The sequence below is a fragment of the Nomascus leucogenys genome, chromosome 13 (genome assembly GCF_006542625.1).
Source record: "Nomascus leucogenys isolate Asia chromosome 13, Asia_NLE_v1, whole genome shotgun sequence".
NCBI classification, from domain to species: domain Eukaryota; kingdom Metazoa; phylum Chordata; class Mammalia; order Primates; family Hylobatidae; genus Nomascus; species Nomascus leucogenys.
The window spans coordinates 27,364,320-27,377,312 of NC_044393.1; the positions used below are offsets into that span (position 1 = coordinate 27,364,320).

General features: G+C 43.9%; 1 protein-coding gene across 3 annotated transcripts in view; it reads left to right on the forward strand.

Annotated features, from left to right (window-relative positions):
• The window catches only part of NDRG3 (NDRG family member 3), a 95,233-nt gene that overhangs the window by 80,307 nt on the left and 1,933 nt on the right, over positions 1-12,993 (forward strand). For 2 of the 3 annotated variants that reach the window (XM_030825908.1, XM_030825909.1), the window contains 6 exons: positions 356-459; positions 1,448-1,510; positions 1,649-1,700; positions 6,019-6,066; positions 10,167-10,202; positions 10,288-10,339. In XM_030825908.1, coding sequence (XP_030681768.1) covers positions 356-459; positions 1,448-1,510; positions 1,649-1,700; positions 6,019-6,066; positions 10,167-10,202; positions 10,288-10,339 — 355 coding nt within the window. Of the gene's footprint in view, positions 1-355; positions 460-1,447; positions 1,511-1,648; positions 1,701-6,018; positions 6,067-10,166; positions 10,203-10,287; positions 10,340-11,863; positions 12,992-12,993 lie in introns of those variants that run through there. The other variant, XM_030825910.1, reaches the window with a different exon arrangement.

Here is a 12,993-nt window from a genome sequence, read left to right on the forward strand (position 1 = left end):
TAGCTGGTTATTGTCTTCATTTTACAATATCTCCGGTTTTTTGAAGAATGGCAGAACATTAAACACACAAAGAAATCAGGGTTCAGAGTGATGAGGTGACCTAAGTTCCACAGCTAGTACTTGAATCCATAATAGGTCTTTTGCTGCCCTCATCTGACACAGAATATGGCACTGAACCAGTCTGATGCAAATAATCAGCCATTCAGCCTGCCAGTACATCAGTAGTCCCAGGCTCTGCCCCAGTTTTCATCGTGAGCCACACGATTTGGCTTGTGGTAATGAAAATGCAAACCAAACAAGATGGACTTATTCTGGAGCTCAGAAGCTTACCCATGTCTTCTCTGAATTGTTCTAGGAAGAGTTACAGGCCAACGTGGACCTGATCCAAACCTACAGAATGCATATTGCCCAAGACATCAACCAAGACAACCTGCAGCTCTTCTTGAATTCCTACAATGGGTATAGTTTTTTCCTGTTTCTTCACTTAAATGTAAACAGGTCTAAAAAGAGGAGGGTGGGAGGAGAGAGGACTGTATCTAATCTTGGAACCAGCTTCTCCAAGGTGAAAATGTGAGCCCCTTCTGGCTTTCTAGAAACATAGACAAAGATTGAGGAAATGGATCAGCTGTAACTTACCCAAAGTTATACAGCCAGTAAGGAGTAAAGCCAGATTTTGAACCTTGTCTCTCTAGCTCTTTCCTCTATATAACAGAGCCTCCCTATTTTTAGTTGAAATCAGAAAGATTAAGCCCTGTGCTAAACTCAGTTACAAGGAAAACACCCATCTCTCCTCCTCAAAGTGTAAGTCATTCTCTTCTCTTAAGGAATTTATTCCTGTAAATTAAACACTTAGGGCCGGGTGCGGTGGCTCATGCCTATAATCCCAGCAGTTTGGGAGGCCGAGGCGGGTGGATCATGAGGTCAGGAGTTCAAGACCAGCCTGGCCAACATAGTGAAACCCCATCTCTACAAAAATACAAAAATTGGCCGGGTGTAGTGGCGGGTGCCTGTAGTCTCAGCTACTTGGGAGGCTGAGGCAGGAGAATCGCTTGAACCCGGGAGGTGGAGGTTGCAGTGAGCTGAGATCGTGCCACTGCACTCCAGCCTGGGTGACAGACTGAGACTGTGTCTCAAAAAAATAAATTAATTAAACACTTAGGACTTTAGAGTTTCAGTGGTGTTGCTGTTGGGTGTTGAGGTTGTCTCCTTGTAGCATCCCAAAGAGTCCTTCAGGGTTGAGCCAAGAGCTTCCTTCCTGCTCCATACCACTCAGGATGCCACTGAAATGGCGACTCAAGAACCAAGTCATAGGGCCTCTTCCCTTCTCAGGTGTGAAGGAAAGATAGTTTCACATTCCTTGATAAATTTTGGTGTTTATGACCAGAAAATAACCTGAGTTGCTATGACTTTACCCAAAAAGGGCATTGCTTCTGCTTTGTTTTTCTAGACGCAGAGACCTGGAGATCGAAAGACCCATGGGCCAAAATGATAACAAATCAAAAACATTAAAGTAAGTTCCTCGGTTTCCTCAGCTGACTTGCCAAATACAGACTAATTTGGTGTTCATAGACTTTCATAGACTAATTTGGTGTTCAGTGGAATTTATGTGCCTATTTGCTGAGTGACACCTCTTACTTTGCCTACCTAGGTGTTCTACTTTACTGGTGGTAGGGGACAATTCGCCTGCAGTTGAGGCTGTGGTAAGTATGTCCTCATGCTGTGAAGATGAATGAGATCAAAATGTAATAAAATGTATAGGCCAGGTGCAGTGGCTCACGCCTGTATTCCCAATACTTTGAGAGGCTGAGCAGGAGGATTGCTTGAGCCCAGGAGTTTGAGACCAGCCTGGGCAACACAGTGGGACCCTAACTCTACAACATATATTTTTTTAATTAGCTGGCATGGTGGCAGCCTGTAGTCCCAGCTACTCTGGAGGCTGAGGTAGGAGGATTGCTTGAGCTCAGGAGGTCAAGGCTGCAGTGAGCCATGATTGCGCCACTGCACTCCAGCCTGGGTGACAGAGTGAGCCCCTGCCTCAAAAGAAAAGTATGTAGCACACTGCTGACACACTAGAAACAGTCGGTAAATACTAGTTTTTGTTCTTTCTGATTGCACATATCAGGGTTTGCTCTTTGTCATACATTTTGGAAAATTAATTCATCGTTAGATTTCATTAGATGGGATCAGTTTTTTTCTTGATTGCTTTGTGTTGTGTAGTTCACTTTGTGGCAAGTAGTACAACTAAACACCATTTACTTATTGTCAGATTTCTGACAGTCTCAGCCTTTAATCTGGAATAGATTACCACCATAAATCCAGCAGGCTGGAAGGCCACCTCTGCCGCCTTCTGAAGGACATAGCACATGGATAAAAATGATATATACTCATTGTAGAAAATATGAAAAAAAATTCAAAAATAGAAGGATGAGGGGAAAATCATGATCCCATTACCTAAAGACAGAGTATTATTTTTTGCCTTATGTAGACCAGATTATATTAAATATACAAGATTTGGGGGCCTGACTTAACACTATTGATAGCATTTTTCCATTATAGAATCAGTATGTCTGTAGGTTTACCACTATTTATTTAACTTTGTTCTCATGTTAATTCTGATTTCACATTATTAATAATGTTACTGTTGGCCAGGTATGGTGGCTTGTGCCTATAGTCCCAGCACTTTGGGAGGCTGAGGTGGGTGGATCACCTGAGGTCAAGAGTTCAAGACCAGCCTGGCCAACATGGTGAAACCCCATCTCTACTAAAAATTAGCCGGGTGTGGTGGCATGCACCTGCATTCCCAGCTACTTGGGAGGCTGAGACAAGAGAATTGCTCAAACCTGGGAGGCAGAGACTGCAGTGAGCCAAGATCGCGCCATTGCACTCCATCCTGGGCAAGACAGAGAAAGACTCTGTCTCAAAAAAATAAATAAAAATAAAAATAATGTTACTGTTGAACATCCTTAGGAAATCTTTGAATCTTTGATTATTTCCTTGGGATGGATTTCCAGAAGTGGAATTAATGTGTCCAAAATTATACATCTTTACAAAGTCTTTAATACATTTCGCCAGGTTCCTTTCCAGAAAGGATATACCAGTATATTGCCACCAGCACTGTATAAGCATGCCTGTCTCACTGCACACTGTCTAGCATTGAATCTTTTTTTTATTAGTAGTTAATTCGATAGGTTAAAAATAGTATCTCACTGTTTTAATTTGCATTTATTTGATTACAAATGAAGTTGATAGTTTTTCATATGTCTAATTATGTGTTTCCTACAGCATATATAACTTAACTAAATATCTCTGTGAAATTACTTGATTTCTTTGGCTGCCCTAAATAGAGCAAAACATTATGGAGTAAAGCTTTTTGGAAAGGAAGTCTAACAAATAATCAGAGGTGTAGACATAGTTGAGAAGGTTTGTGGAGTGGGGAGATGTTTGTAGGGTGAGAATATGCAGATGTGAAAGGATAACATTCGCATCTCCCTGAACTGCCCTGTAAAACACTACATGTCTGTTGTGAAATACGTGGCATGACTTGCACATAGAGGCCAATAACCCTCAGTTCCCCTTCCTCAAAAAACATTCCCCAGAGGTAAAAAGGTTATAGTGGTGACCCCAATTTATCAAGAAGGAACTTTATAAATGTCAGTGTTTTCTGGCTAAAAAGGTGGAGATACATGCTGCCAAACTTAAAAACATTTTTAAATGAACATATATACTTAATACAGGAAAATATTTTTAGAAAATATTCCTAATCAGAATGTCCTTACAATGCTAAGTATTTCTGTTCATCTTGGATCTAGTTATTTGCCTTTTCTAAATTGTGTAGACTTAAAGCAACCTTTGCAGTTACTTTTCAAGACTGTAATAATTTGGCCATATAGATAAGGCCTCTTCCTCCTTCTGAATTCCACGTCTTTAGTGTTTATGAAAATTCTGGAGCCCTGTCTATACCACAAGTAGGTGCTCTTTCATACACAGTGAAACCTAGTTCCCCTGCCAGAGCATTTTATCCCACAAGTGTGTAGGGATTAAGAGGAATACCCATGCATGGAAGAGCAAGAAGAAACTACAAATTCTAGTCACTGTCGGTAACTATTCTTGCTTACTTATTCATTCAACATCATATTTTGAGCATCTCCTATTTACTCAGTGCTATGAAGAATATGAAAATGAGTAAGATTGAGTCTGCATTCAGGCAGCCGGGGAGAAAGTAGATGTCAAAAACCAGTGGTTGTGGCTCACGCTCGTAATCCCAGCACTTTGGGAGGCCGAGATGGGCGGATCACCTGAGGTCAGGAGTTCCAACCTTGCCAACACGGCGAAACCGTGTCTCTACTAAAAATACAAAAACGAGCTGGGTGTGATGGCATGCACCTGTAATCCCAGCTACTTGGCGAGAGAATTGCTCAAACCCAGGAAGCGGAGGTTTCGGTGATCTGAGATCATGCCACTGCACCCCAGCCTGGGAGACAGCAAGACTCCATCTCAAAAAAAAAACAAAAAAAAAAAACAGTAATTGTGGTTGTTCTACTAGGTATCAAGACTTCTTCTAATGTTGTTGAAATTGCAAAGTAGTGAACCAAGGAAAGCATGATTTATTATGTTAAGTCCAGATTTGAGAGTTCATTCTTCCAGAAAATATTTATAGTCTATCTACTATGTTCTAAGCACTGTGCCTATCAGTTAGGGATCCAGTTTTTAAATTCTACCTTTTAGAGTTAATGCGCATTCTGTAGTGAACGGGTACATTTGTTTGTCACTGCCTGCATTGTCCTTTGTGTAGAGCAAATCAAAACTCCCATTTGGTGATCCTGACTTTTATATTATCGCTGATTTTAGAAGAGTTTTTTATACCTGCCTACCCGCAATCCCCAGACTAAAAGTTCGTCTGGATTACTGGGTCTTGCCTAGGTAATTTTAACCACTGCTTGCTGCCACTTGCAGTCTATCATGTAGGCCACTGCTCTCCTAAAAACAACTCAAATCCTGTCACTTCAGACACCTTCTGTGGCATCCTACCTTCCACAGTCAGCTCCAGCCTGTGCCCCAGCCTCACCTTCAGTCTACCTCACCTCACACTTGCCTCGGTAGCCATTCCATTCCCACCCCTGGGGCTTTGCTTATGCTTTCGCCTTGATTCTGGAAGTCCTCAAACACTCACCTTTTCCCTTTATCTATCTGTAGAAATCTCACTCCTTTCTGTGTTCACTCAGCTCAGTTGTGAAGTGTTTGCAGTGGTTTCATTTTGCTTTGTATTACATGTTTCACCCTGCTGGATCCAGATTCTAAGCACAGGTTTTATGTGTGTGTTCTTAGCAAACATATAAACGGAGAGATCCAGTTGATCAAAATAGCCCTAAAATAATATGGAACCAAGAGATTGTCTCCCCAAAACATTTTCTTCGAGATCCCTGCCTTCATGAACACAAGGGTGCAGGATATCAGACGTGAATGCACAGGGCCGTGATTCTTAATTGAATGACTCCATGAGAGAAAAATGAGAAGAGTTCAACTTTGGACTGGATAGCCAAAGACCTTGAGATAGAAAAGAGTGAGGATATAAAGAATGGCAAACCCACTAAGGAAAGAGGTGAAAAGTGAGGCAAGGGAGGTGCCCAGGGCTTAGTCATTAGAACCAGTTGTACTCAGAAGCCATTGAAAGATCCCAGCAGGAGAGGACCCAAGGTCCAGTCCATTTTTCAAAGTAAGGTAACCTACTTTCATGTTATATAGCTAGTCAGTAGGAAGACTTAGATTCAGCTTGTAGTTTTTTAAAGACATGTAACAGATTCAGAAAATTAAATAAGTGAAATTTTTAGATCTACTCAGAAATATCAAAGTATATCATATAAATATATCTCCCACTATGTATTTTGGTAATCTCTTTGGCTGGTTCAGCCTTCTCCAAACTGAGCTGTTGGTCTTGCAAGATCATTCTCATGCCGAGCTATTTCGTTTTTTTCCCTAGCAACTCATAAAATTATTTTCTCCTCTTTTTTTAAATTTTAGGTCGAATGCAATTCCCGCCTGAACCCTATAAATACAACTTTGCTAAAGGTAATGCGCCTTCTTCCCTCACTTCCAACCCTTATATGTGCTTCAGATTAATCATGTTTTCTGGAATAATTGCCCAGAAAGGAGCAAAGCTTCCCTCTCTTTGGTTATCTCATTCCCTTTTTTTTTCTTTGAGATGGAGTCCTGCTCTGTTGCCCTGGCTGGAATGCAGTGGCGCAATCTCGGCTCACTGCAACCTCCACCTCCCGGGTTCAAGCAATTCTCCTATGTCAGCCTCCTGAGTAGCTGGGACTACAGGCACGTGCCACCATGCCCGGCTAATTTTTCGTATTTTTAGTAGAGATGGGGTTTCACCGTGTTAGCCAGGATGGTCTCGATCTCCTGTCCTCGTAATCCACCCACCTTGGCCTCCGAAAGTGCTGGGATTACAGGTGTGAGCCACCGCACCCAGCCTTCATTCTCTTTTTAAAGTAATGCTTTTGGCCAGGTGTGGTGGCTCACACCTGTAATCTCAGCACTGTGGGAGGCTGAGGCAGGTGGATCACAAGGTCAGGAATTTGAGACCAGCCTAGCCAATATGGTGAAACCCCGTCTCTACTAAAAATACAAAAATTAACTGGGCATGGTGGTGCACACCTGTAGTCCCAGCTACCTGGGAGGCTGAGGCAAGAGAATCACTTGAACCCGGGAGGCGGAGGTTGCAGTGAACTGAGATCGCACCACTGCACTCCAGCCTGGGTGACAGAGCAAGACTCCATCTCAAAAATAAATAAACAAATAAATAAAATAAAGCTTTTTTCCTGAATGTGTTCTCATTGTAAAACATTGCAAAAAAGAGGAAAGCATATGCAATAAAATAAATTTAAATTATTTCTAATCCTACCACCCAAACCTCCGGTAAAATACTGCTGGTTTTTTCCTATGCATTTTTACATCATTAAAATTAGAGACGGGCTGGGCACGGTGGCTCACACCTAATAATCCCAACACTTTGGGAGGCTGAGTTGGGCAGATCACTTGAGTCCAGGAGTTTGAGACCAGCCTGGGTGACAGAATGAGACCCTGTCAAAGAGTATTTACAACCCTGTATCTGTTTTCCTCAACTTTATGACATAGCCTTTCCCATGTAACTAAAAACTTTGGCTGGGTGCAGTGGCTTACACCTATAATCCCAGCGCTTTGGAAGGCCGAGGTGGGAGGCCAGAAGTTTGAGAGCAGTCTGGGCAACACAGTGAGACTCTGTCTCTACAAAAACAATAAGAAAATTAGCTGGGCTTGGTGGTGCGCATCTGTAGCCCCAGCTACTCAGGAAGCAAGGCGAGAGGATTCCTTGAGCCCAGGAATTCGAGGATTTGTGCTTCTGACGCTGCACTCCAGCCTAGGTGACACAGTGAAACCCTGTCTCTAAAAAAAAAAAAATTTCGTCAACATGATTTAATATTGTGAGAATTAAGATAATGGATGTAAATTCATCCTGCTGTATTGGTAAGGAAGCTTTCAGTAACAATTCTCATGATGAGGGTGGACGCATTTTCTTTCTCTTAGGGCAAATACAGACCAACTCTTACGCTAAATATCTAAAGTTAGTTTCAAGTGTCTCCCCTTTTGAGTATATCCAAGGCAAGAGTTTCTGCCTGTCATTGTTTCAACCTAGCTTTTCCTAGAGCCTCTACTAAAGTGTTGAGGTAGCTGACTTTCTAGTTTGAACTTGGGAACTTGGACTACTGTAGATTTCAATGCCGATCATATGTTGCTTACTGCTACATTTTCAGTCTGAAAGACCTCTGCCGTCTTCCTTTTCCCTTTGAAGTGTGTTTGAAAGAGAAGTGCTGTTACCAGAAACAGCCTGTAGTTCCTAGAAATCTAATGTGAAGTTAATGCTCTGAGGTGACCACATTCAAAATGTTCTGCCCTCCAGGCAATTGATGGGCTGGTCTAAAAGTTTTGGGGAGGGGCTGGACATGGTGGCTCACACCTGTAATCCCAGCACTTTGGGAGGCTGAGGCCAGGAGTTCAAGACCAGCCTGCCCAACATGATGAAACCTCATCTCTACTAAAAATACAAAAATTAGCTGGCCATGATGCCGGGCACCTATAATCCCAGCTACTCCAGAGACTGAGGCAGGAGAATCGCTTGAACTTGGGAGGCGGAGGTTGCAGTGAGCCAAGATTGTGCCATTGCACTCCAGCCTGGGCAACAAGAGTGAGACTTTATCTCAAAAAAAAATTTTTTTTAAGTTTGTAGTTTCAAATTAGTTTCTCACTTCAGGTTTGAATCAATATACAAAAGCACAAAACTAAACCCTACAATAACCATAGACATAGTTATTTTTGGGCAAAAATGCCCATCTACAACACCATAGAATAGAGTGGATAACTCCTATGGCAGACTGAACTGATTCTCAAACCATTTGATAGGTACCCATCTTGGAAATAGTTTCTCCCAGTATTCTCTCTGCATATGGGAACTGTTCTATGTTCTAATCAGGTTTCAGCTCCTAAACTTCATGAAAATACAGCCTGTGGCTCACGCTTGTAATCCCAGCACTTTGGGAGGCCGAGGCGGGCAGATCAAGAGGTCAGGAGATCGAGACCACGGTGAAACCCCGTCTCTACTAAAAATACAAAAAATTAGCTGGGCGTGGTGGCAGGCGCCTGTAGTCCCAGCTACTCAGAGAGGCTGAGGCAGGAGAATGGTGTGAACACGGGAGGCGGAGCTTGCAGTGAGCCGAGATTGCGCCACTGCACTCCAGCCTGAGCGACAGAGCGAGACTCTGTCTCAAAAAAAAAAAAAAAAAAAAAAGAAAATACAGCCTGTGCTGGTTTGGTTTTTTGTATATTTGTTAGATTAAATGTTTGTTTATAATCTTATGCTTAGAATTTTCAGGGGCCTCTCCCTTGTTAATCTCAAACTTCTGTGTCTTCTGTGACATTCTCCTCAGTAGTAGTCCCCCTTCATAGTAAGTTTTAATGCCAGTGAATTGAAACCATGGGGTTCATGTTCCTTTTTAAAAAAAGCCAGTCAGCCAGAAGGATATCATCTGAGTCCAGAGTGTGTAACAGCTGGAAGAAAGAGAGCAGGCCTATGGCCAACATGCCCTAAAAACACTTTTCTGTGGATAGTAGATTCAAATCACCTGAGATCTTATTAGAAATGTACGTTCTTTTTTTTCTTTCTTTTTTTTTTTTTTTTCTGGAGACGGACTCTCTGTCACCCAGGTTGGAGTGCAGTGGCATGATCTTGGCTCACTGCAACCTCCGCCTCATGAGTTCAAGCAATTCTTCTTTGTCAGCCTCCAGAGTAGCTGGGACTACAGGGTGTGTGCCACCACACCCGGCTAATTTTTGTATTTTTAGTAGAGATGGAGTTTCACCATGCTGGCCAGGCTGATCTGGAACTCCTGACCTCAGGTGATCCCCCCACCTCGGCCTCACAAAGTGCTGGGATTAGAGGTGTGAGCCACCACACCCAGCCAGAAATGCAAGATCTTGAACCATACCCCAAACCTATCAAATCAGAATCTCTGGGTCAGGAATCCAAGAATCTGAGTTTTAACAAGTCCTTCAGGTAATTCCAGTGCACACTAATGAAGCCGTACCCTAGAAATCCTTGCACACATGAGAATAACCAGCTGTAAATGTTTATGAAGTGAAAAGCGGCATTACCAAACCCAGCTATTAGAGGAAAGTGGCTGACTGAGTGAGCCGGCTGAATTAGTATCAGCTCCTGATGGCAGAGTGCCCTTACTCACGGAGGAAAGATAATGTAGAGTTGAAGTGGGACTTGGACAGCTTGATGCACAGAGAAGTTAGGGTCACACTGTTCGAGGGCTCTGAAAGGAACCTTCTTCAGGTAGTTTTCATGGCTGAGAGTAGTGGTTAACTTCACTATCACCTCAACAGAAAATTCCCACCATGGGCCTGAACGTCAGGGCTTCAGTCTTATTGATAAATAAGTATGTAATAATTATTTCAGATTTTCATCCAAAGTTGTAAATGTTTGTATGTAGGTGCATTGAGATGCAAACTTGCAGTTAAATATTAAAACCTAGAATTCGATCTTGTTGTGTTTGAAAGGACTTGGGGTGTTCAGAGCAATTCAGGGTAAGTCCCAGCTGACTTGCATATTTTTCCTTTTCCAGATGGCAGACTGTGGGGGACTGCCCCAGGTAGTTCAGGTAAGGAGAATTTTTTTTTAACACCCATTTAATTCTGCTTCTCTGTCTATGCAAAGATTAATGCCCTCTTGTTTTATCCCCCCAGCCTGGGAAGCTCACCGAGGCCTTCAAGTACTTTTTGCAGGGAATGGGCTACAGTGAGTAGTACACAACTTTCTATCTAGCAACGATATAGGAATATTGGGGGCCAGTTTCACATCTGGGAGCCCACAATTCTTGAGATATAACCTCTGTGGCAGCTAGCTTTAAGCAAAGTAGAAACTGAAATGTTTATGGAACATTCATTTGTCCATATTTATAAGCTAACACACTCAGCACTTACTTTTGTCAGGTACTATATATTCTTTTTTTTTTTTTTTTTTTTTTGAGACAGAGTCTCACTCTGTCGCCAGGCTGGAGTGCAGTGGTGCGATCTCGGCTCACTGCAACCTCTGCCTCCCGGGTTCAAGCGATTCTCCTACCTCAGCCTCCCAAGTAGGTGGGACTACAGGCACGTGCCACCACACCTGAATAATTTTTGTATTTTTAGGAGAGACGGAGATTCACCATGTTGGCCAGGATGGTCTTGATCTCTTGATCTCGTGATCTACCTGCCTTGGCCTCCCAAGGTGCTGGGATTACAGGCGTGAGCCACCGTGCCCAGCCTATATATTCTTAATCTAAGAGGTCATTCTGTTATTAGTGCCAGTTTATAGAAGAAGAAACTGAGGCTCAAAGAGACTAAGCACATTGCCAAGGGTAAAAATTCAGCTGCAGGGCCATGATTCAAACCCTGGCAGTCTGACTCCAGAGCCCACATTTTGAACCCCTGAAGCTTAGGCTGTCCTAGGTGTGAATCTGAAATTAATGATTTGCATTTAAACTCAGCTGGTTAATAACCCCTGACCTAGAGAAATGAAATGGAGACTCCAGGAGAAAAGGGCAGTATCCTTGGTAAAGTCTCCTCCACCCCAGGAGATGAACTTGGGGAGTGTTTTAGAGCAAGTCCAAGGGTGTGTCCATATCATATGCCATTGTCCTGGTCTCTTGTATTGTAAGACCCCTGAGCTTTCTCATGGTCACAGAATTATCTACACTTGCTCCTTTCTTGGAGTTTTTAGAAAAACTCTTTCACCCAGGTACAGAGCTCTTTACCCAGTAGGGTGATTTTTCTCCTGTCTTTCGTATTAGTGTGGATAATGGTCATTTGGTGAGCCTCCTGGTCAGCTGCTCTGGGCAGCTGGGCCCTGGGTGCAGCCCTGTACCTGCCAGGCAGACCGTGTATGTCTTGTCTCAAGTGGCTGTGTCATCCTTGCCTGTGAGCCGCTACCAACCGAGCCCACACCCACAGCCCTGTGGCTCATTGGGAGGAGCAGGAGCCCCTCTCCTAGCCCATTCTTATCCTTTTCCTATGAAATAGCTGATCTTCCAGCCCACTTCTGATCCAAAGCAAGATGACTGTTTATAGCAGAGGGGAAGACAATTGCCTTTGTCTAGTTGAGGAAAGTAACATTTGAGATGTTACTGAAGTATCTGTCAGCCTCACCTCCTCTCTGGGACCTTAAAATAAAATTTTATCCCTGGCTTAGAGTATTCTGTCAGTGTCTACCAGGCAGCTGAGGTTGCCACTTGGCACTCTCGGGTCACTAACCTGCCTTTTCCTGTGTCCATCCTGCTTCCAGTCCCGTATGTGCAGCTCAGTCACCTGAGCACCGAGTCAGGTACCTTCCTCTGTGCTGGCCCTGCCCCGCCTTCCAGTCTCTCCTGGCTGCACTGGCTGCCTGCAGCATGTCCGCGGTCTTCCTGTGCAGTGAGAGCCCGATAGAACGTGGCTCAGTACGCCCCAAGAGATTTAGCCTACAGGTCCAGCCCTGGTCCCCCAGGAGGCAGAAAGGATCTGGTTGTAAGGGGCAGGCCTCCTCTTGTCATCCTAAATCCAGGGTCACAGCAGCAGCTGAAACTTGATAGGCAGGGCCCATCTTCCACCACCACCTACTGATCCTTGAATTAACCTCCAGACACAGGAATCTAAGGGCAGCCTTGGCTCTAAATAGGAGGGTCAGAGCCTATGCCCAGAGAACTCTGCAGATGATAGCACCTTTTGACCCCAGCATTGAAATGACACCTAGGGGAGTGGCTGCTGCCCAGGAGGACAGGCAGGGAGGCTATGCCAGGTAAGGCCCAGTCCCAGCCAAGCTGGAAGGACCTTAGAGTCAAGCACTGGCAGAACAGGAGTCTGAGTTAAACACCTACTTCTCCGTCCCTGGCAACCTGTACCTCATCCCTGTGTTGAGGTCAGCTCCAAGCCAATCTGCCCTCCCCTTCACCTGCACCATCCTACCCATCTCCTCCCTGGTAGCAAGGTAGCCTGTGGACACGGATGGTAGTCTCGTTGTATCGGGCTTGCACTGTGTTTGTGAAACACCTTCATACTTGTGTGTGTCTTTCTTTTCTTTTGGTTTAGTCTTGCATGCACTGTGGGTTTTGGTTACCTGTTTGGGTTCCCAAAGCCTCCATTCTGTCACTGTCTGAATGGTGTGGGCATAGCTAAGAGGCTATACTCTGGATTTAGGGTTTCCCCTTGTTCTGTGGTGACTGCAGTCAGCTGAGATTCCAACCAGGTCTAAAGGATTAAAGTGGCCTCACATATCGCCACTCACCTAGAGCAAATAATACAAAATGGGGATGGCTATATCTTGTCCTGGGTGTCATTGTAAATGAGTCGGAAAAGCTAAACATAAAGCCTTTGGTGAGACTTCTAGGTTAGCTGGGCTTAACCGGGGCTTCATCTTCTAGTCCCCTTGGTTCTCTG